Source organism: Vigna unguiculata, chromosome 6 (genome assembly GCF_004118075.2).
Source record: "Vigna unguiculata cultivar IT97K-499-35 chromosome 6, ASM411807v1, whole genome shotgun sequence".
Taxonomy (NCBI): domain Eukaryota; kingdom Viridiplantae; phylum Streptophyta; class Magnoliopsida; order Fabales; family Fabaceae; genus Vigna; species Vigna unguiculata.
The window spans coordinates 31,726,612-31,750,564 of record NC_040284.1 but is presented as its reverse complement, the minus strand read 5'-3'; the positions used below and the strand labels follow the sequence as shown (position 1 = coordinate 31,750,564).

The window sequence follows — 23,953 nt, the reverse complement described above, 5'->3', positions numbered from 1 at the left end:
TTTATTAATTTTTTAAAAATTAATAATTATTTTTACCTATTTTTTATAAAACTGTTTATTTTTTTCTTTTTATTCATCATCAATTAATTATTCTATTTATTTCACTTTATTTTTAACATTTCACTTCATTTTTAATAAATATAAATTTATTTTATATATTAACTTAATAACATTATACTATTATCAGTTACAAAGATACTATGATTCATATTTTAAAAATATGTATATATAGACATAATAGTGTTTGTGTGTACGCTAACTATTAATAATTTAATTTATTTAATATATTATTAAAATAAAAACTTTATGAGTGTCTCGTTTACGAAAGATACTAGATTTATTATTATTAATAATTAAGATTTATTATTTAATATATTATTAAATTATTAATAATTAAGATTTATTAAACTGATGAGTATTGATATCCATGATAGTTGTGTTGTAGCCGTTGAAGAAGGGTAAGGTATTTTGAGTTATATATGCGTCATGAATTTTGAAATTTGATATGGTGGTGGAAAAGCACGTGATAAGAGAGGGGGTGAAGAACACTGAGGAATAACAACCCACGAGATTTAGAAAAGGTTAATTACAAAAATAGTTTTGTTTATTTCGTTACATTACATCCAATCCGGCGCAGTCCTCTAATTTTCCAGCCTGTAGTGTCGGGGAAAACAAATGGTTATGTCTGTTCCCTCTATTCTTAGCCATTCTCCAGTTTCCTTCCCATTCCTCGTATAAATATATGCATTGTTCCTCCATCTACAGTCAGAGAGAAAGAGAGATATCAGAGAGAGAGAAAGAGGGTGAAAAAAAATGGGTAAAGGAGATGATCAAGAAGGTGTCGTAGCCGGGGGCTTCTTCTGGTCCTACACCGACGAACCCCATGCCTCACGACGTCGTCAGATCCTCTCCAAATACCCTCAAATCAAGCAACTCTTTGGCCCCGACCACTGCGCTTTCTTTAAGGTTTCCCCTTTTACCGTTTTTCATTCAAATCTCGCTCTTTTCTTTTCTGGGTTCCTTCCCATTTCTTCAATGCTGTTGTTGTATCTGTTTTTGGCTTTTGGGTTCTCGTCATTCTTATTATTCAATGATCGCATTATCTGTTGTTTGCTTTCTTCTTATCTATTTTCTTTCATTTTTCCCAATTTAATGTTTTTCCTATCTTTTTGTCTCTTGGCATTGCCTGTGTGGCTGGGGGATTCCTAACTTATTTCGATTGGTTTCACATTGTGTGTATCTGAGATTGAGCCTCTGCTGGAGATAATCCTACATTGATGTGGTAGATATATGTATATGAGACTCGGATCTTTTGAGTTTGCACAATTCATTCATGTTTTCAAAAAAAAAAAGGTGAATTTGATATCTGTGCTGTTCAAATTTATATTGTCTACTAATCTGAAATATTGGTAGGTGTGATTTTGAATACCGTCAATGTAAAATTCTACACACTTATCACGTACGACAACTTTTGATTTGATTGCAATGTAACTTCGTTAACTGTTAATGCATTGACAAATTATTACAAGAAGTGGTTGTGTACTGTATCATTCTATTGTTAAGTGGTATTTCTTAAATATGTGGGCATGCTATTAGATTGGGATATGGATTTGAAATGTGTTTTAGGTGGGTGGATAAGTTTTTACCAACCTCATACGGTGTGTATATAATGTTTGAAACTTGTGGTGTTGCAGATTAGTGGAGTTGTTTTGCTTCAGCTTGCTACAGGTATTTTGCTAAAAGATGCTGGGTGGCTGAAGATATGTTTAGTAGCATACTTTTTTGGGTCATTTATGAACCACAATCTGTTTTTGGCTATCCATGAGCTGAGTCACAACCTGGCCTTCTCAACTCCATCCCTGAACCGTTGGTTAGGGATTTTTGCGAACCTCCCAATAGGTGTGCCCATGTCTGTTACTTTCCAGAAGTATCACTTGGAGCACCACCGATTCCAAGGTGTAGATGGCGTTGACATGGATATCCCTAGTCTCACTGAAGTTCATCTTGTGAAAAATGTTGTTGCAAAAACCATTTGGGTGTTTTTACAGCTATTCTTTTATGCACTTAGACCTCTCTTTCTTAAGCCAAAGCCTCCTGGCTGTTGGGAATTCGTGAACTTCTCTATTCAGATTGGACTTGATATCTCAATGGTTTACTTTTTTGGCTGGAAATCGCTTGCTTATTTGATTCTTTCTACATTTCTTGGTGGTGGGATGCATCCAATGGCTGGTCACTTCATTTCAGAGCATTATGTGTTCAATCCTGATCAGGAAACATATTCTTACTATGGACCTCTGAATTACCTCACCTGGCATGTGGGTTACCACAATGAACACCATGATTTCCCAAGAATTCCTGGAAACAAGCTTCATCTGGTGAAGGAGATTGCTCCAGAGTTTTATGATAGCTTATCATGCTACAGATCTTGGAGCCAGGTGATTTACATGTACATCATGGATCGAACAATTGGACCTTTCAGCAGAATGAAGAGAAAGTCCAGTAAAGCTGAATAGATGAACATGCATCATTCATCCACTCCTCACTCTTTTGTGATGTCTCAACTTTTGACAATTTTCTGTGCAACACAACAAGAAGAATCTAATGTAGTTTTTGACCCAAATAGCAAGTCATTTGTTCATTAGCCGACAATTGTGCAAAACATTGTTTTGGGATTTCCTCCTTCAATTCTTATGCACACATCTCTTCTCCCTCTCTCTCTCTCACTCCTACACACACACACATGCAATGCCTTTGAACTAGTCACGTTATGACAACCTTGTAGCAATTTTATAAGTGATGTTGTTCCCTATCAGATTAGTGACCTGAGGTTTCTTTGGGTTGTAGAACTCAGTAATAAACCATTTGGAGAATACACAAATCCAAATATTCAAAACTATTTTATAATTATACTAATCCGACTTACTCTCATTCTGTTTCAACATATCTAAATTTGTATTGTTGGGAATCCAATCCTGTTAATTGGATAGTTTTCTATTTTTATTTTTAAGTAAATTTCATTTGTTAAGGTATCTTTTTTAAGTACAATTAAAGTGTTGTTGGGTTGGGTTGGATGGGAGCATCCTTAATTTTGACCAATACGTTCAACTACAATATGATTAATCATTATATTAAAAATGAGTTTTGTTCATCACATAAATTATTAATAATAAATTAATTATATTCAAAATACACGGGCACAAAAAAACGAGAAAAAAGTTAGAAGCATAAATAATCAAGCAATGAGAACAAAAGTAATACAAGAATATGATTACCTTATATTTTAAGATTAACAATTTAATCATAAAAATTATCTTGATTTTTTAATAATAAAAAACTTAATTAATTTAAAAAACTTAATTTGAATTTATCATAATCAATAGCTCCAATATTTAAATGCCAATTTTATTCGAAATAAATTAATAGATTTAATAATACAAATTAAACTAAAATAAATTAAAAAATCAAACCAATTTCATCTAATTAAATTTATTCGGATTTTAATGTAAATATAATTTATTAAGATTTAGATTGAATAAGGATTAAGATTTTAGAACAATTTATGTCTACCTCTTGAAGATTGAATCAGTTGGGAGTGTTAAACTAATAAACTTAAACAAATTTATACTAATAAAGTGTTTTAAAAAGAGTTTAGTTACTGGGATTTCATTCTGATTGACGAAATTAATTTAAATGATTGAACATCATTACTTTTCCCGAAACACAACAGAAGACCTTTTTTAGTGTTCAATAATCTTTAGCCTCCAAAATAATGTAATAGATAAACTACATAAATGTATCTGTTTTGAAAAGGTTAAACTTAGTCAGATCATTAGTAGATAGTTTAATTTCATAACAGGTTGGTTACTGCGGTGTAGTGATTATCACGTTAGTTTTATACACTTTGAAATTTCTTGTTCGATTCTGGGTAGCAATAAATTATTTATTATTATTATATTTTTTTTTTTTACATAAATTTCAAAAAGTTTGGCTTAATAATATATTGGTTGCTGTGGCTTGAAAGGTGTATCAGTTGCTGTGGTGTAGTGGTCATCACGTTAGTCTTACACACTAAAGGTCCCCAGTTCGATCCTGGGCAGCAACATTTTATAATTTGGTTGGATTACATTTAGAGAAAATTTTTTTTGCCAAAATATAATCTATCTCGTGAGTTTTTACTTGTTTTGGTATTGTTTTTCATAATTTCAAAGCTACATTTTAGATGGTTTTGATAAAGTCTAATTTTGTATTTGAATAAGGAAATTGAAACTTTCTAAATTTTAATTTTATTAGTTGATATTGATTGATATTATTTTTCAGTCAAACTTTATTCAAATTTTTTCAATCGATATTTCGATATTTGTAAAAGAATTTCTCTAACAACATCAAATGAGATTATTTTTAGTTGATGTTAATCACAATTATTTATGTTGACATCAATTAAGATTGTTTTTATAATATTGATCGTTGAGGTTTTTGACAAGCTTTTATTTTAGTAATGTTGATTAGAAAATTCTTCCAATTTTTACATTGGTAAAAAAAAATTAGTTCATGATATTTGTAAGTTTTCAAGTTATCATACAAATTTTTTTAACAAATTATTGATAAAGAATAACATATTTGGAAAGAGAGTTTTCAAAAACCTTAGTTGAATAGCTATTATGATTTTTTTGAATCAAATTTTTTAGTGTCTTAAAAGAGATGATATCGGTGTTTACATATTTATATTTTTTATAAATTCAAAATTTTTCATGTTTTCGTAACAAAATCATTGTGCTGAAGTAACCAATTTAACTTATTCATAAAGAACAATTTGGAAGATTTGATGTTTTACCTTCACATATTTATTTATATATATTTTTTTCATTATAGGTATAGCTTGCCAATGTTATGTTTTTTGTCATTGATTTTCTGTGATTCCCCAATACTTTGTATTCTTTTAATTTATCAATTCTTTAGCATAGCATAAATGTCGAAATTTATAATAATGACTAATCTTATTTGAAAAAATATGATTATCCAACTACCAAAATTTTCATATCTCCCCTCTTTTAGGATGACATGAAGTTTCTGAGATCTCAATTAAAAAAAAGGCATTTGACAGTCACACTATCCCTTAAAATCATAGCGATACAATGGATGAACGCAAATTCCTACCAAAATGTAGCATGTAAAAGAATGGTTATCATCTTTTCTGTCTGTTTTGTAAGTCTAAGGTTGTTCGTCAGTTTTCACTATGCAGAAGTACTAAGCACGTCCTCAGACAGGTCACTTGGTTCTTGGGGTTGTGGCCTTGGCTTCTCAACTGGGGCAGGCTTTGGACGCCTGTTAGGAGTTACTTCATCAACTTTCTCTTTTTTCACGTCAAACTGCATAATGCAACAAATACAGAGTTGGGTTAGTACATTATATTATATTGAAAAATTATACTTTAACTTCTATTTTTTTTTACTCTTATTCTTTAGTGGTACATTAAAGAATGATCTACACTAAGCTACGTCAGGAAATAAAGAATGTGAGTCAAAAAGTTGGGAACATAATATCATTGTCCTATTATATTAGGTTACATGTACTCAATAGAATCTTAACCACAGTATGGTCAAGGACCCAGTAAAAAATATAATTTAAAAGTTCAAAAATCTAATTACACACTTTTGAAACATATAAGCTTGTTTAAAAAACTACAAATACTTCAAGAACCTATACTAATTTTACCTTCAAAAAATGATTATCTATATTATATTGACCATCTTCCAGTAATACTTAATACGTGAAAAGACTGCTTGAAGGCATGAAGGAAAATATATGGATACATTGAAGGGGATACACAACAATATGATAAAAAATTAGGTTCTTGAAATCAAACTGACCTTGTAACCGCAACCAGATACACAAGCATGGAAACATTCCTGTATCAGAAGGGATTAACCATAATTAATTCGTAATCAAAACTATTCAATAACTAATCTTAACCCATAAGGAGCTATGAGGGTGTTGCAAGCGACAGCAATTGGGCATATTCATTAACTAAGTTTTGACTTTCCTCAAATGATGTGAATCCCACAATCCAGCATTCCTATAATAGAATTTTGAATGATGAAATATGCAAGAACAAAGTAAAATATGCATTTTTAAAATAAATCTCAATTGACTTGGTAATGCCACAACACTTAAAATGTCTACTTAAGTTTGATGTTCGTACTTGCCAGAGAGATATCATTTATATATACGGGAACATGCACAGAAAGAATCAAGGGTACTGAGTTTTCTGTGACGGGTGAGGAGATGTGGACAAATAATGCACAGACTACACAGAATTTTACGAAAAATGTTGGCCTCCCAAATCAGTCTAGCTTTCAAAGATGAAAAAGATCACTCAAACTACAACTGTCTAACTTAATGCCAATTTGACTATATCTGGACTGGCTAAACAACTAGTTAATTAACCACATTTAAAGCAAAACAAATCAAGCAGTAGAATCAGTTGTAGCTCAATATTTGGTAAGCGCAGACCAAAATGAAAGTAACATAATTGTGTAGCTCCTATGAAACCCGAAGCTGAAACTTTAAATTAAAATCAGATATAGATTTAATCCAAAAAAATATAGAATGAAACAAAAAGTGTAGCATTGGTAAAAGACTTCATAGAATGCTATTTATGTTTATCATTTGCACTCAGGGATTTATATTAGCAACAAGTCACAAGGATCTGGTAAGACCAAAGGAGAAAAAGAAAACACTCCATTCATAGGGCTCAAGTTGAATAGTATGAATTCAAACGAAATTTAGTGAATTAGAACTTGAGACAAGTCACTCAAAATGAAGAGCTATTTGCAATTTCTAGCATACTTTGGTTTCTGTTCCACTAAATACAACTACAATTGATGGAGTATTGGATCACTCTTTTGCCTACGGTTTACACATAACTGTCAGCCTCTCCTACCACTATGTTTGTGAAGCCAAACCTCCCAAAGTCTTAGATTTTAGCGAGTTCCATGCAATTTGGGGGAAGGAGATCCTAATCAAGGTATTGTAAATTGTAATGCATGCATTTGAAACTTGATAGATATAAATTACCGAATTTTAAAGTTGATACACATTTTGATTTAGAAAATTTTCTAAGGGGTTAAACTGAAATTTACCAATAAAATCATATGAGTTTGTGAGAAGAGAAACCATCAAAAGAGAGTTTTGTTAGGATGAACTAAAACAGAAATGAACTACATTGCAAGATGCTAAATACTAAAATGGCAACATGGGAAATAAAAATGTAAAAGAAGCATGGGATAGGATAAAAGAAAATACCGCTGAATAACTAGCAGCACCAGGGGAACGATCAATATAAGCACTCCACTGTTGGTCCTTTAGTACAGGATCCTTGTAACACATTAGATTGCAATATTCCAAACCTGGTTAACCAATAATATATCATTCACACATCAGAACTTGCTAGAGCTACTTCTACAGTCATCATTTCAGCCCTCATAACAAGGTTTAGTGCATAGTCAGTTAATGAAGACTTGGCTTCTGTTTCTGCATGAATTTGTAATGCACGGAGGCACATGTTTATAGATACAGAAAGATGGAACAGATATGGGGATGGGATACGAAGTTGGAATGGACTCAAGCGTGGGTCACACATCTCAAGAGGCTTAACATAGAAGCAAGATTTTGGTTTTTAAGGGTAAACTTCAGCCTCCGTTTAGATAAACTTATAAACAAATACACTAATAATCATATCCTTCCTTCTCACCAGAACAAGGAGAAGATTGATATGAACCGAGCGACTTTACAGATAAAGATAATGAATCTTCAAAACCTGAAATTTGCCACGTATAGTCTTTTGCTCGAGCAATTATTACACCCATCAAAAGTTGTTAAAGTAAAACAAATCTTCCATTGTTTTGGAGAGCTATTCTACTATGTGTTCCCCTAAAAAGTAAACTTTTGTTGCTCGGTCCCCTGAAACCCTGAAAGATTGCACTCTGAGGGATGAAATTATATACAGGTTGACAAGTTGGTACAGAAGTGCACTTTTAAGATCGAAAGAAAGCAATACAAGTGGTCACGCCATTTTCAGGGACCCAATTGTATACTAACTATTATGCTAGCATTGATGCAGAAATGCAACATGCAGAACAATAACCTAGATTTTAAAGAAACAATAACAATTTTTGAAGGAAAAATAATAATGATAGTAATAAGACATGAAAATGATCTCACATTCCTCCCATGTCTCTCCCTCTGAACCGCACCCCTTCTTGCAGAAAACTCGCCCTACAATGACACAACAGAAACAATGGTTTAGCCAATGTAAGTGAATAAGAATTAATAAAAGAAATTGAGATGTGGGAATGGAGAATACATGGAATTTGGGTGAGTGCAGAGTATTTGTTGGTGCATTTATTTCCGCACGGAGATACCCACTGTTGCGGCAGCATTATCTTTCTTCCTCTTCTCTTCAGTTCTCTTCCCAAACCAACAACTTGAGACAGATCAAACTTTATTAGTACAACAACTCAATCTAAATATCGAGAATCAAGGCAAAAAAAATTGAAGTTCCTCCCTGTGTGAATGATTTTTTTCTTCAAATTCATGTTTGATTTGAATCATGTACAAGATAAAAATAATAATAAAAATAAATATATATATATATATATATATATATATTCACTTATAAAAAAAATCATAAAATTGTAAGACTGAACTAAATTAATTAATTGGGATTAAAACTGTTTAATAAAATTCTACTTTTAATGAATAATAAGGAATTATATAACTTTTATATAATATTGAGTATAGTAGTATATATAAAACAAATGCAAAATTATAATAAATAAAACAAAAGAATTGATATATAATCTTATTTAGACACATTAACTTTATAATTTTTTTAAAACTAAAAGTAACTTTACAAGGATGCTGATAAAAGAAAACCTTAATATAATGATATAATAATTAAATCAAGACTTAGTTAAATTTTAAATATTTCATAAATTTAGATATAGGTATCGAATTATTTTATGTTTACTTTCTATATATATTTATTTTTCTCATGTATAACTTCTTCACTTCTCAACTATTAAATATGTTATTAATTTAAAAATTTTGACATTAAATTTAAATTTGTTTTAAATTATAAAAATAAGTACATGTACATATTTATATAACTTTTCTAATCTAAATACATTAAAATTTTATTTGTCAACCACTGTTAGTTATAATGATGTTTGATTTCTTTACCTTGTTTCAAGAATTTTGATTTTCTACCGGATATTTTGGTACTATTTCCAACGGATTATTAAAAATTTATTGTATTGATATTTAAAAAATTAATATATTTTAAAACTAGTTTCCATTAATCTAGGTTGAAGTTATAACAGAAAATCCAATTTTTGATTTAAAAAATTCTAACTCAAATGGTAAAAAATGTGAAAAATATAATTTAAATTTAAATTTGAGTTAAATCACATAAAAATATTCATACTAATTATTTTGAATGTAAAATAAAATTTAATGTAACTAACAACGCGTAATAAGTGAGATCTGGTTCAATTAATCAATTTATTAGTTATATCAGTTTTAATATAATTTATACTTGATTATAGAGTTACAATATATATATATATATATATATATATATATATATTTATTTGAGATGTATTTTATAGACCTGTTTCAATACATATGTTAGTTATTTTTTTTCACATAAAATTGTATTAATTGATATATTTTAGTGTTTTTATGTTGCATTTTATAGATTGATTATATTTGTTAGGTATAATTACTCGTATAGTATTAGTTTGGGACTAGAGTGTCAATTAGGTATCTGATTTAAAAAAAATGTCAATTGCATCCGAACTTTTAAGAAAGTGCTTCAATTAGATCCTTTCAATCAGAGTTGAGTGATTGAAATGAGATTTTGTAAGATGATATGGTTAGGAATAATATTAAGGAAGCAATACATTTTTGTTTATATCTATATATAAATCATTATTTTATGTGTTTATATTTATTTTTTAATTTTACTTTTTAAATAGTTTTTTAAGTTAAATTAATTATTTTATCAATTTTATTATTATATTTTCTTAAAAATTTAACCACGATATTCGATATTTTTTAAAATTTAACCATTTTAATTAAAAAATTACTACAAAATAAATAAAAAATATTTATAATAAAGATATAAAAAGTATTCGTATTTAATGTTATAACTTATACTTATATATGAAAAAAGATTATTTTTTTCGTGTATATAATTTTTTTTCCAATTTTACCGTTTAAGTATACGTTACTTAAACTAAAATAATTACACTTTATTTTTACTCTTTAAATGATTGTTGACATAAATTTAATTATTTTATAAATTAAAAATATTATTTTATCATGTCATCTTTGTAATAATTACAAATTATAAATTTAAATGATTATTTATAATAGGAGAATATTTAATAATAAAATATTTTTAATTTTTATAATTAATTTATTAAAAAACAATTATAATTTAATAAATTTATACTTAAAATAAGAAAAAATGGACACGTGTGTGTTTCCAATAGTACGTTATAACTTAAATATTCAGTCAAGGTATTACTCTATAGTTATCGAGTCCAGATTCTTTACTGATTTTTTTCTTGTATTATCTTCTACTGAGTACTAAAAATACACTATGTTTGATTTTTAAATATTTTTTTAATATATTTTAAAACGTCAAAATTAGTGATAATCAGTGTGTATTATGGAGACACATTAGAGAAACAGTACAATAAAATTTAATAAAGAATCCAAAATTTGCTAGAAATCAGAGTAAATTTATGATTTTAGTTTTGTTTTGGAAATAATTTATTATAATTATTTTTTATACATAAATGTAAACAGTATATATATATATATATATATATATATATATTACTTTGTTTTTAATAATAATATTGAAAACGTTTATCCTGATCGATCACTAAAATCAAAATAATATATTTAAGAGTTAAATATTCTTTTTCCTAAATTTTTGAAAATAAATAAATATAGTATTTTTAATCTAATTACATTAAATTTTTTTGATGTATTTTTCATATGATATTAAAGCAAAAACGTGTTAAATATTATAAACAACTTAAATATTTGTATGAAATGCAATTGACACATTAAACAATTTTTATGTAATTGGGTTAAAAAAATTATATTCATGATTTATTTTTTAATTTTGGAATCAATATATATTAAATTTTCGGATAACAACAAATTATAATTTTGCAATTAAGTCTAATTACTTAATTTTCATTGTATAGTTATTGAAATATTGATCGATGACAAATTTTTCTTATGCACCACATTCACTTTAATATAAATAAATCATATATACAACAATGGCACTCTCCATAGTTCCTACTTCTCTAACGTGCCATTTACCAATAGGTTATAAAAGCAACATTAAGCCAAAAATATTTAAAACCTTTTTTTCTCGTTGGAGTGTAGCTAAAATCAATATAACTTATTTCGTTTCATATAAAGAAAACAATAAATTTTAACCAACCTCTATGTATTTTTTTTTTTTAAATATATACTTTTCATCTAGAATGACATTTATAGCATAGATTCCAACTGTATCACCATTTACGTTACAGTTACATTTACATACAACTTAATAACACATTTACTAAAATAAATAAATAAAGTATTTTTTTTTAAAACGTTAAATCCTAATAATAAATAAGATGTCATTAGAATGGAGAAGAGAGAAGGAATATAAATTAAGATGTCCAGTGTGGTTGTCTGTTAAAGATTGTTTGTAAGATGGAGAAGAAAACATTGATAGGTTTTGTGTTGCTAATAAGCATGATGTTTGTGGGAAGTGAAGTGCATGCGAATGACATAACATGTATCGAGGCCATAACTCTTTTGTTGCCATGTGAGCCATTCTTGCTGGGTTTGGGTCCAACAACACCATCACTTAATTGTTGTACAAGCATAGCAGTAATATTCAAAGAGACAACAACAGTTGAACTTCGTAGATCCATATGTTCTTGTCTCAAGAATGCTGCATTTCAAGCAGGCATCAAGCATGACAGCGCCGCAAAACTTTCTCAATTATGTAAGACTCGCTTTTCGTTTCCCATTGATCCATTCGTCGACTGTGATTCGTAAGTCTTCTATCATCTGTTTTCATGTTTTATGTTTTTTTCTAATTGTGATTCGTATGTCTTAGGTAAGACTTTTGTTTCATGTTTTTCTAATTCTTAAATTTCGTATCTTTTTTCATGCAGGGTTGCTTGATCCTTCAAGATCTGCATTCTGGATATATAAATATTTATATGATTTTGTAATAGGAACAGAAGCTTTTGTTGATATTTACTCTAAGAACTTTTATCAGTACTGGGTTAGGGAAAAAGAAATTATCTATGATGTTATAAAACTTTAATATTAAGTCATGTTTGTCGTTCCATTAGACATCTTAAATAACTTTTTTAAATTCTTATTCATTTTTTTTTCTTAATATGTTTTATATTATAAAATATGGGATTTTGCTAACTGGTATCCGGAAGAACTCTTTAAGGAATTAAAGTAATATTTTAGTAAAGTTTGCAACACTCGATTGCCTATGCTTTAGACAGTTTTTAGATATCTTTTATGTAATAAAGCATATTAATGAGATACATTTAAGAGCATTAAATTCACAATTATTACTAAACAATGAGAAAAGACAATGGTTTTGAATGTTGTCATCGATGAGTATTTGAATTTGAAAACTAAGCCTGCGTTTGTCTCTAGTTTACAAATTATCAGTGTTTCAAAATCTGATTAATGTATATAAGAAGCAATAAATTAGCGAATAAGTATAATAATTTAATTTTAATTTCTTTTTATTTTAAATTAACTATTTAGATTACTCATACAATAGATAAATATATATATATATATATATATATATATATATATCCCTCTAAATCCATTCTATCTAAATCCACTTGTGTGAACGATAAATTCTCGTATTACATATATAGAAAATTAATATAATATAAAATATAAAATATTTACAATATATTAATCTTAATTTCATAATTTAAAAATAATATTTAATTTTTTAAATTAAAAATATTTAAAAATGTATAAATATTTTATAAAAAAATTAAATGAAAAATATATTAAATAAATATTATTAATTGTCGTGTGATCAATTCTATATTTTATAAAAGATCAGTATTCACGAAAACATCAAACATAAAAATCAAGTTCCACAACCGAATGATGCTGAGAGATGATTGTTTTATTGGAAAATAAAAACCATATATATATATATATATATATATATATATAATAATAAGTTTCTTCTTACATTATATTTTGTATGTTTATCATAATATTATTTTTATATCTTTGTAAACCTTACGAATTTCCAGCATTCATAATATTTTTTTATACAATTACTTTATACCAAAAGTTAATAAAAGAAAAAACAGCCATAGTGTTCTATCATCTATGATTTCCAGCTGGACGTACATTAAACCCAACAATAGGAGTTGTATAAACAGAAAAAATCAGTTCACAAGTCATTATGCCTTTGATCCATAACCAAAGTTAATGTAAGTACACAAAAATAGTTACAAAATATTTTATTTTCCGTTGTAGTTTCATAAAAAAAAATTGGACTTGTCAAATGATTAATGTAATGTTTAAATACTAACATTCTAGATAAAAAAGTTGATTAGATAATAATTTTCTATTTAACTTTTCATGATATATTCGCATGCTCAAATATTTAATTTTAAAAAAAAAATTTGATAAAGAAATTTTTTGTATTAAACATATTTGTTAGTTAATTAAGATTAATTTAATTTATATCAATATTATTAAGTGTAAGAGAAATAATTATATAGACATTTATTAAAAAGATATTATTCCCTCGTTAATGCTTTGTTCCATACAATATTAATTAACGGTTGTTCATTCGGTGACTTCTGCCACATTCAATCATTGAATCTCTTGAAACGGCACCTCTGAATAATTGAATTCGAAAATTCAATTTTACGTAAAAAAAAAAAAAGATAGTGCTAATCCAACCAAGATAGTGATTAAGAAATGTTTTTATTATAAATCTTAACTAAAATTACTCCAGATAATGTAAACCGATTTTTTGAATATTAATAATTCTCTGATTAGCTGATTCTGTTAAATCGATTCAACATCGTTATTAATCTCAAATTTTTAATAAGATTCTTATTCATGAATATTTAAATAACATTTTCCATAACATTTTTGAAATACTGTTACATTACATGTGATGGTAGCATCATCGGATAAGAAAATAAAGAGAAACAACAAGCGCAGAGGTGGTCCACGTGCACGACGTCGTACTGTTGCTGACAATGGTGAACGTGGAATCCATCCACTTATTCATTACTAGTTCGAATTTTGCAAAGGGATTGATTGTACGTTTTTTATTTTCTATTTTGTTATTCTTCACAATTTTCTGTCTTGTTCTTTGGCTTGGACCAATCGCATAAATTTACATAACTAAATTAAATTAATCATACACGTGATTTTGAATAATCAGATTAATAAAACTTATTATTTGTTATTAAATTATTGGTTTATCTTGGGTAATCCTACAGAAGCTAATTAAGAAATTTGAAGTTGATATGATATGATACATACCTTGAAAGTTAAAATCATGTACTTTCTGGAACATCTATCTGCTGTAATAACCACACATTCCATTGTTATATAACAATCAAAGTATCAAAGAAGAGAGAGCACAATAACAGTGAGAGTGTGAAATGGATCAGTTGGTGTGGAGGGTGTTGCCTTTGCTAACAATCCTTGTTTCCTTTTTCTTATTCTTCTACTTCCAGAATTCACACACGGCGCAGTTATATCCTCTCATAAAGGTTGGTTCTTTCTCATGCTTTTTCATTCACGATTATGGCTTTATAACCGGCAAAAACCTTTTAGTACAACTTTGACTTCAAAGTTGTCACAAGACTTTCTCGTTTTCTGCGACTTTGTGGTCACTGTGATTGGTTCGGAACTTTTGTTATCACAATCTTAACTGTCCTGGTCTAAGAATTGAAGAGGACGTGAGGGTTAAATGTTGTTGACTTTTTGTGCAACAGTTGCCACGGAGTAAATGCAGCCTTCTTCCCCATCACCACTTCTGGATATCCAGCAAACGCATCGTGACTCCACAGGGGATCATTTCTGGTTCAGGTTTTACTTCTTTAACCCTTGATTATTATATTTTTGTTTTTACTCTTTTCATTTCGTTGTCTGAGGTTGTAAAGTGTTTTGTGTTGAGTAGGGTTGTGGGATTTTGTGTATGACTGTGTTTAGTGCAGGGTTTTCTCTGTGTGTATTGGAAATAACAAAGAAAGTGGGATTGTAGAACATATCCAATAAAATGGTTCCGTTCTCTTTATAATATTAAAATGAAGGATGAAGAAAAAAAGGATGTATTGAGGCGAGGGTTTTAAAAATTAGGATCTCACCTGACTGGCCGTGGCATCAAATCGTTAACAGTGAACTGATGACTGTTTTTTCTCTTGACCATTTGTTGTTTCAATTGTACATGTAAAACTTACCTATGATTATGTACACGTGTTAACTGATTTTATTTGTGGAACCTTGACAGTGGAGATAAATGAAGGGAGAATAGTATCTGTGGTTGAGGGATATGGGAATCAGGGGCAGTCCAAGCAAGAAGAAATAATAGATTATGGAGATGCTGTTGTTATGCCTGGCCTGATTGATGTGTAAGATTTGAAATTCATCTTCTTATTGTTTATTTTGACAATGTTGTTTGATGCGTTTTCTATATACATCAGTGTTGAATAGTTTAATAATAATAGGTTTGGGCATGCAAGAATTTACTACAGTAGGAATAGACTAGAAGAGTTGATTATCAACTCCAGCTGATTCATTGTATGTTTAAACATGATTATCTGAGTTACTTACTTTGCCAGGCACGTACATCTTGATGAACCGGGAAGAACTGAGTGGGAAGGATTTGATACCGGTACCAGAGCTGCTGCTGCTGGTATGCAGATGTTTTTCCTCTATTGATATACATATTTTCTTCATTAGTAGTGTACTTTGGAACTTGATTGGATATTTCAGGGGAAATCTTGATAACTTTTTCCGATGCTTCTTTAGTGCATCTAGATTTCAATCCTAGAACAAAGAAAACACTAACTTGTATAAAGTTATCAGCCCTCGTCAGATGTTACACAGTGGATAACTTGTATCATTTTTCACTGTCTTCCTAATGATTGTTATACTGTCTATTTCAAATGTTATTGATATTCATAACTTATTTAGTTTGGTTTATATACACATATTAAATGGATCTGTTCCAACACTCTTTCAACAGGTGGAGTAACCACAGTGGTTGACATGCCTCTAAACAATTACCCTACAACCGTGTCTAAGGAGACGCTGAAACTTAAGGTATCAGTGATCGATCCTGTGTGTGAGTTTAAGTAATATCCATGTTATGATGAATTTTTTCATTTTAAAGAGATAGATGGAGTTCCTTCTGACATGCATCATTTAAAGTTTTCCATGTAATTAATGTTCTGACATACGTTTCCTCTTGCTTCCAGCTTGACGCTGCAGAGGATAAAATCTATGTTGATGTTGGTATGACCAATAAATTCTGCCTTAGCATATAACTAGTTGAGTCACTGAGACTTTTTTTGTAATCTTATACAGGATTTTGGGGAGGCCTAGTCCCTGAAAATGCCCTTAATCTAACTATTCTTGACGATCTCTTGAGTGCTGGTGTTCTCGGTGTGAAGGTAAACATTTGAAAACTTGTGTCAAGGAGGCATATTCACCGGTTCAACTTTATGATTGGACATTTTTGAAGAAGTCAATTATTACATAAATACTTCACCTGGCATTAATTTGGTACTCTATAGCCGAGAATGTATGAATTTTGGACATTTTTGGTCTCTGGCTCTGGTTAGTATTTATCTTTGAAGTGGTGTGGCACTATATCTTGCTGGGGATTCCTGAATTTCTTTGTTTATGTATCATCCCATTATCTTGGAATTAAACATGATTTATTGAACATGTGTGATAATATGAGTCCTCTCTCAACTGTGCAAGCTATCAGACATCTGTTGTCTTTTTGGTCCGACTATGACTTACTTTTTTTTCTCCCTTTTCTGTTTGCAGTCTTTTATGTGTCCTTCAGGAATTGATGACTTTCCTATGACAACTATTGACCATATCAAGGTACATTGATGTGAAGTTATAGCTGGGATTTTTTTTAATCAGTTCAATGAAATTCTTTATATTTCTTTGCATACCCACTCACTTCTGCTTTCATATTAACACGGCAAGGGATTGTGGCTTTTCTTGATATACTGTGATCTCAAGGCATTACTGTTTTTCACTCTTGAAAGATCTGATAGGGTAATGTTTTACACTAAGTAGTAGCTATTGCTAAGTTGTTTAGAAAATGTTTGTCAGGCGGGATTGTCTGTGTTGGCAAAATATAAAAGACCTATAGTTGTGCATTCTGAGCTTCAACAAGATTATGGCAATGATTTGGTGCATGATGATAACCGTGATCCACATGATTATTTGACCTATCTCAACACCAGACCACCTTCATGGTAAGACATTGTAAGGTTTTTGTTTTCTGAATAAATAAACATTAAATTAAGACATAAAATTATTTTGGATAAATGATTCCTCTTGCTTGTTCGTTCTGTCATGTCAAATCCTGAAATTGGTCATACTACTGCTTAAGTTTATCCTAAGTTTTCATAGCTGAATTATCTCGTTGAAGACTTTGGCTTGAGTTGGTATTGAGCTCTTTGTGTGAGAGGCCAAGGTGTCGAGCCCCAAATAGCGTAGAAATCTGGGCAACAATGAGGGTAAAAGCTGTGATTGAGGGTGTTGAGGAGATGAAAGTGTCCTTGCTCTTGAGAATTGTAAATTACATATCTCAAGATGTTTTTCTGAATAGTTTTAGAGAAGCTAGCAATATGAAATCCATTCGCTGTGCTTTTGCGTGATGCAATGCATTTAGAATCTTGGATGAGCACAATATCATTCATCTTTAATTGAGTTTTCAGAAAAAAATTATTAAAACTCTTTTTTACTTTTCCAGGGAGGAGGCAGCCATTAGACAACTTGTAGGTGTTTCGAAGGACACTGGAATTGGTGGTCCTTTAGAAGGAGCACATATCCACATTGTCCACTTGTCTGATTCAAGTGCTTCCTTAGATCTGATTAAGGTACTGTGATCATTGAGTTGCCTGGTTAAAATTAAATGTGGAATATACCAATTCACTGGATTGCTAATGTTATACATTTATACTGTACAGGAAGCAAAAAGTCGAGGTGATAGCATAAGCGTTGAGACTTGTCCTCATTACCTTGCTTTCACCTCTGAAGAGATACCAAATGGGGATACTCGTTATAAGTGTTCCCCACCCATTCGTGATGCACAAAACAAAGACAAATTATGGGAGGCTGTATTGGTATGCTTCCTCTCCACAAATACCTTGTATTGTGTTACTTTAATCATTTATGATCTCATCGTTTTTTTGTTTGTTTATTTGATTTACTCTTCATTTCAGGAGGGACACATTGACCTGTTAACAACTGATCATTCACCAACCGTGCCTGAACTCAAGCTTCTTGAGGAGGGTGACTTCTTGAAGGCTTGGGGGGGCATATCATCTTTGCAGGTTCGTGATTTTTCTTGTTAGACCATTTTTCATACTGCAATACTACAATATAAACCTATTTGAAATCAATTATCAATCTACAAGTTGATCTTTGAATGAATGCTTAATCAAGTATTAGATTGAATCTTGCTTTCATGCTTGAGGTTGGTTCTTATCTACTTATTAAACAATTTAATAATATGAATGAGTATTTTCAATAATATAATGACATAATTCTGTGTTTTAGTGGGAAGGCAGGGATGAGTGATTTTCCAAGGACCAGACCTATGCATGTGCCCTAACAAATGGCCATCATTATCACAGCGCAGTCTGTAGTAAGAGCTCAATAGGTTTATAATGAAACGGAACAGCTAAAATATTGATAGGGTGTAAGAGTTTCCATCCTTACTCACCTTTCTTGACAACTATTTCCTGATATGGAACTTTGGTATATAAATCCTCGGGCTCTATCACCTCTTAATCTTTCTTTTCTTGGTCTATGATTATTCTAGCCTGAACTTTGTTTTTACTTCCTTTAGCATATTTAAAGTACCCCTTAATGTGACAAGAATATATTGAAGAAGAGCTTAATTCGTTTACCTAAAAGCACCCCAAAACTGTGGCTTTTCAAAGGAAATTGTATATGACTTGTGGGTGAAAATAAAGCATGCTAGTTTCCTTATTTCAGACTTTCAGTTTGTATATTTTGTGGATGCTGTAATTGGACTAAAGACTAATTGGTGTTCTATTGGGAGAATTGTAGTTTAATCTTCCGGTGACGTGGTCTTACGGGAAGAAATATGGACTAACTATAGAACAGTTGTCGTTATTGTGGAGCAAGAGACCTGCAGCACTTGCGGGGATAGAATCAAAGGTGTTTTCTTCATTGCCTCTGACTTAGTATAGTATATCTAATAATTACAGCTTTATTCTCGTCATTCTCTATGATTTGGTTACGTGATTTTTTTTGGACACTTGAACATTTGCTTGTGCAATTTTCAAGTCAACGTATATGCTTCTTACAAAATAATGTCTGTTGAAATCTGACTAAATTTCCATTTTTTCTTTAGGGGACTATTGCAGTTGGAAACCATGCAGATATTGTAGTTTGGCAACCAGAGGAGGAGTTCGACCTGGATGACAATTATCCTGTTTTCATTAAACATTACGTATGTTTTAATTTTTCTTTACCCTGTTATCAAACTCATTTTGTCTATGACTTTCTCACCCTAGATCATATCATTTATCTATTTATTTTGCTGATTCCTTTTCTTTTAGAAGAAACCATTAACAAAACGAAAAATAAGACTTTTCTGTGTTGCATAAACAATCTGTTTAGTGTTGCATGCTTTTTCATGTTGTGAAGAAAATATGTTTGGCTGTTTTTGTGAAATCCCATATGTGAAGCAATGATTGTTTGGTATTCAGGAACTCTCTGCTTACATGGGAAGTAGGTTATCAGGAAAAGTTCTGGACACTTATGTGAGAGGAAATCTTGTGTTTAAGGATGGGAAGCATGCTCCTGCAGCCTGTGGTGTTCAAATTCTAGCCACATGAATCAGTTAAATATTGGTGATCACCATAGCTTTTCAAACCCATCTCAGTTTCATTTGGTTCTCTGAGAGTTGTTTATGCTTATCATGATCCTTGTTCATGTTGTAGACAGGTACCTTTCAGATGCAAGTTTCAGTGGGGCCATAAATAAGAGATGGAAGTAGCTGCTGGCATCGGCCATTGTTGAGCAAGCATTTTCCTTCTCATAGAATAGTGCGTTTGCATGTATTATATCCGTTTGGATGTTTTGGATAATGAAATAATATTCTACTTTTCTATAATGTAGATTACAACTTTGCACATTCTTGAGTTCCTCTCTGCATATATCATCTCATGAAAAAACATGAAAAAATATGCATGTTTCTGTTGGGAAAAAAATCCAAGGAATCAGAAATAAAATAAATACAAAGAAACACGTAGATAATTCTCTCATGTCCTTTAATTTCGAGTACATCTAACACTTTCTAAAGTAATAATTTAATTCAATCATCACAACGCTCTTATTATAAGAGTATAAGAAATAATAAGAGTCAAATAAAAGTTTAAAGTGTCTTTGACTCGGGACGAGGAGTATCATGGATTTAGAGCCTATTATATAGTCACTAATATTCATCCCTTGATTGTTCTAAACGACATAAAACTTTTCAAGATATGTTATTTTCATCTGCCCTTGATTGTTTTAAACGACGTAAAACTTTTCAAGATATGTTATTTTCATCGGTCAACAGTTTCCTAATTATCAAGCATTGTTTTAGCATAATCTTTATCAAATTGCAAGAAAAGAAGTAGAGAATAGAACAAACCGAAACCGTCGTGCATTTCTAATCTTGAAAGAAGATTCTTCTTCTTTTAGTTCATGGAAGAGAAAAAAAAATTAGGCTACAGGAGTAGAACAAAGATACTAAACATCAGACTATCTATATGTAGAGAGACTGAGCAATGTTATTTAGACAGGAAGTGTGAAAATATGCCTTGTGTTTTGACACATGAAATAGAGTTTTCTCACAATGGTAAATAATAATTTCCTAATGCAAGATATATTCAATTTGAAAAAAATTCTGAACAATTCATCTTTAAGGGTAAAAATATGTCGTAATCAAGTTTAAATTAACAAAATTTTAGTGTAAATTGTTTAATACTTTTATGTTTTACAATACTTTTATTAGAAATGCTTTAGGAAAGAAGAGAGACTGGGAAACAAAATTGCAAGCACTTTCTCAAACATCACAGTCCATTCTCATCTTTCTAATTATAATATTTAGAGTGTAGAGTGTAATTGGTAAAAGAGTTTAACATCATCAAATAATATAGCTTTTAAACACCATAGTAATAATGACCAAGTGAACAACTTTTGGATTTTATATTTTAATTAGAAGTAAAATAAGACACGCAAAGATCGTAATCTATCCGATCATAATTTGTTTCCGAATTATAAAATAAAAATCCAATACCATTATATATCAAGATTTTTCATGACAAAGACAAAGAATCATTCTAACTTTGGAAAATGAGATTGGTTTTTAACAATGATGAGTTAGATGTTAGAATGTGAGAGTCTTTTGAGTTGAAAGTTATTATTTACCATTGGTTTGAAAATAAATTATTATTTTGGTAACCAATTATTCCAAGATATTTTATTAATATAATTTGTTAAAAAATATTTGAAACTCGCTTACATAATAACATAGAAAAAGTATTATTGGATTATACAATTATTTATGCAATTATGGAGAAGATCGAAGAAAAGACAAAAAAGTGCACCATCTTACATCAAATAATGTGTGAAGTAACTCTCGACATAGCATTAAAGCAAGACACAGAAGAGGATTGACTCATCAAGTTGTTATGTTGGTATTAAATTGAAGCATGCTATACACAAAGAAAAACACTTGCCACTAATTGGTTCCCAAGGGCATCTCCAAAAGTTAAAGATCAATAATTCTCCTAAAAAATTATCAAAACTAGAAAAACTCAATCTTATACTGTGAAAATAATAGTAAAAAATTGAATAATTCATCCTTTTTCTTTAACTTTTTGGAACGGTGTTATTACGAGCAGTTTGTATGTGAAGATGAACCTCCAACATATCCTACTGTTGCTGACATTCCACAACGTGGAATTCACTGATCAGGAATGGAATACAAGTCTATTTTCTCTTCCATATTCACCAACCATTTTTTCTCTTCGGAGTTCAATCAATATGATCAACTTTAAATTAAATTCATTATACATTTGACGTAAAAAAAAATCAAATTTACAACATTGGTTTACTTCATGTAATTATTATTATTATTTTAAATTCAAGTTCAAGTCTTATATTAGATTAAAATAAAAAATTTAAACATTATATAAGAAATAAAATGTATAAATCTCGAAAGTAGTTTCAATTCATTGCATGGATTGAATGAGATTTTAATTAATGAGTGGTCCATTATTAGTCTGATAGCATGATTCGTTATTGGTCCGATAACGGGTAGAACAGAATGTTTAAGAAATTTCGTTAGGATAGACTTTTTTAAATGATGGTTCTGATATTATGTTAGGAGTGAACTTTTAAACCTAACTCAATCTTACAAAATCGACTTGTAAAATAGATTTCTAACTCATTTATATATTATGAAATTGTCTTATTTCTGATTGATGTGAGACTTCCGAAGATTTTAATTTGTAATTAGTTTTAATACTGGTTTTAAATTTGAATTCAAAAGGAACATAAACTAATCTTTCTTCTAACTTTTACATGAGTTTGCAAGAGTTTTCTAATAATTATTTTTGTATATACATAATTTTAAATTGCATCGTATTGGTAATAACATGAAATATAAATAACATGATAAAGTTTATCATCTAATAATTTAAATTATGTTTTAAAATATGTAAACAAACAGAGGCTTGGAATTGGATCAGAGAAGAGGAAAGGAGCGTCAGGCTGGCTTGATGGCTCTGTGGTAGTCACACTCTTGATCCAATTAAAAAACATTTCTTTTAATTACAATTAAAAATGATTCTTCTAATTTTAGTTTTTCATTTATCAAATTAATTAATTTTTATTCATATATTTTTAAAAAATTTTAAATATTAAATCAATTTAGGTTTTTTGTTTAAATTTCAATTGTTAAATTATTAAACTGAATTAAATTAAAAATAATAAATTAATCTCGAAACAATTTTAGTTTTATTTAACATGAATTTGATTTTAGAAGCCTTACTTTAAAAAATAAAATTGAAGATATAAAAAATATTAAAAACATATTAATGTTCTGCTAGAACATCACAGTACATAGTTTCTTAATGAGTAGCTTAAATGATTTTTAGTGAATGATATGTTTCATTTCAAACTTAAAATATTTTATTTTTTTTCTTCCACAGTAAACATTAAACGAATTTCTTAAATAGTGTTATATATTTTTCATTAATTTATTTTAGACCTACTTAATATCAGTTAAACAAGACTGTTTTTATCGTTATGTGTTTCAACAAAAAAAATTAAAAAGGTTTTCTAAAGTTAAGTAACATGTAAGTTACACGTTTAAAGTATTAACCATATAAAAAACAAGTATAATCTCTCCTTAATATACTCCTCAGATAAAAAATATAAATCTATCAAAGAACCGATGCCTTATATGAGGATAAGACTCGTCTCATATATAATAATATCTGCCTAACAACCCTATGAAAAATCCCATCAACTATATATATATATATATTGAAAGATAATCATAGGA

General features: G+C 29.6%; 4 protein-coding genes and 1 non-coding gene across 7 annotated transcripts; 4 read left to right on the top strand and 1 right to left on the bottom strand.

The window, feature by feature from the left end:
* Window positions 1-481: 481 nt before the first annotated feature.
* LOC114187027 (sphingolipid delta(4)-desaturase DES1-like) lies at window positions 482-2,812 on the top strand. Its single transcript, XM_028075130.1, has 2 exons — window positions 482-966; window positions 1,695-2,812. Exons 1-2 carry the CDS (start codon window positions 814-816, stop codon window positions 2,511-2,513), a joined length of 972 nt encoding a protein of 323 aa, XP_027930931.1. The 5' UTR covers window positions 482-813; the 3' UTR covers window positions 2,514-2,812.
* Window positions 2,813-4,029: 1,217 nt separating this feature from the next.
* TRNAV-UAC lies at window positions 4,030-4,102 on the top strand. Its single transcript has one exon. It is a non-coding gene; the product is annotated as a tRNA-Val (tRNA).
* Window positions 4,103-4,975: 873 nt separating this feature from the next.
* LOC114188932 lies at window positions 4,976-8,600 on the bottom strand. Its single transcript, XM_028077604.1, has 5 exons — window positions 8,363-8,600; window positions 8,221-8,274; window positions 7,303-7,406; window positions 5,868-5,906; window positions 4,976-5,366 (listed from the first exon to the last, which is right to left on the bottom strand). The coding sequence occupies exons 1-5, from the start codon at window positions 8,436-8,438 to the stop codon at window positions 5,232-5,234; spliced, it is 408 nt and encodes a 135-aa protein (XP_027933405.1). The 5' UTR covers window positions 8,439-8,600; the 3' UTR covers window positions 4,976-5,231.
* A 3,148-nt stretch (window positions 8,601-11,748) lies between these two features.
* Window positions 11,749-12,432, top strand: LOC114186588 (non-specific lipid-transfer protein-like). Its single transcript, XM_028074540.1, has 2 exons — window positions 11,749-12,137; window positions 12,261-12,432. The coding sequence occupies exons 1-2, from the start codon at window positions 11,791-11,793 to the stop codon at window positions 12,268-12,270; spliced, it is 357 nt and encodes a 118-aa protein (XP_027930341.1). The 5' UTR covers window positions 11,749-11,790; the 3' UTR covers window positions 12,271-12,432.
* Window positions 12,433-14,615: 2,183 nt separating this feature from the next.
* On the top strand, window positions 14,616-20,530 carry LOC114187964 (allantoinase-like). Of its 3 annotated transcripts, none has more exons than XM_028076415.1 (16): window positions 14,616-14,882; window positions 15,108-15,201; window positions 15,623-15,743; window positions 15,954-16,027; window positions 16,361-16,437; window positions 16,593-16,629; window positions 16,702-16,787; window positions 17,170-17,229; window positions 17,467-17,612; window positions 18,113-18,239; window positions 18,330-18,485; window positions 18,585-18,695; window positions 19,438-19,548; window positions 19,745-19,843; window positions 20,103-20,246; window positions 20,341-20,530. In XM_028076415.1, the coding sequence occupies exons 1-15, from the start codon at window positions 14,772-14,774 to the stop codon at window positions 20,229-20,231; spliced, it is 1,539 nt and encodes a 512-aa protein (XP_027932216.1). In that variant the 5' UTR covers window positions 14,616-14,771; the 3' UTR covers window positions 20,232-20,246; window positions 20,341-20,530. The 3 variants fall into 3 exon arrangements, with proteins under 3 accessions (XP_027932216.1, XP_027932215.1, XP_027932217.1); XM_028076414.1 differs by having other exon boundaries at window positions 20,337-20,530; XM_028076416.1 differs by lacking the exons at window positions 19,438-19,548; window positions 19,745-19,843; window positions 20,103-20,246; window positions 20,341-20,530 and adding an exon at window positions 18,922-18,957.
* The last annotated feature ends 3,423 nt before the right edge of the window (window positions 20,531-23,953 follow it).

Excerpts from the sequence above, each read along its gene's own strand:
- LOC114187027 (XM_028075130.1), top strand. The coding sequence starts at position 814 with ATGGGTAAAGGAGATGATCAAGAAGGTGTCGTAGCCGGGGGCTTCTTC. Across the intron at positions 967-1,694 it reads ACCACTGCGCTTTCTTTAAG|ATTAGTGGAGTTGTTTTGCT; the intron begins GTTTCCCCTTTT and ends GTGGTGTTGCAG.
- LOC114188932 (XM_028077604.1), bottom strand. The coding sequence starts at position 8,438 with ATGCTGCCGCAACAGTGGGTATCTCCGTGCGGAAATAAATGCACCAAC. Across the intron at positions 8,275-8,362 it reads TGCACTCACCCAAATTCCAT|GGCGAGTTTTCTGCAAGAAG; the intron begins GTATTCTCCATT and ends GTGTCATTGTAG. Across the intron at positions 5,907-7,302 it reads GTGCTGCTAGTTATTCAGCG|GAATGTTTCCATGCTTGTGT; the intron begins GTATTTTCTTTT and ends CTTCTGATACAG.
- LOC114186588 (XM_028074540.1), top strand. The coding sequence starts at position 11,791 with ATGGAGAAGAAAACATTGATAGGTTTTGTGTTGCTAATAAGCATGATG.
- LOC114187964 (XM_028076415.1), top strand. The coding sequence starts at position 14,772 with ATGGATCAGTTGGTGTGGAGGGTGTTGCCTTTGCTAACAATCCTTGTT. Across the intron at positions 15,744-15,953 it reads ATGCCTGGCCTGATTGATGT|GCACGTACATCTTGATGAAC; the intron begins GTAAGATTTGAA and ends TTACTTTGCCAG. Across the intron at positions 18,696-19,437 it reads GGGGCATATCATCTTTGCAG|TTTAATCTTCCGGTGACGTG; the intron begins GTTCGTGATTTT and ends GGAGAATTGTAG.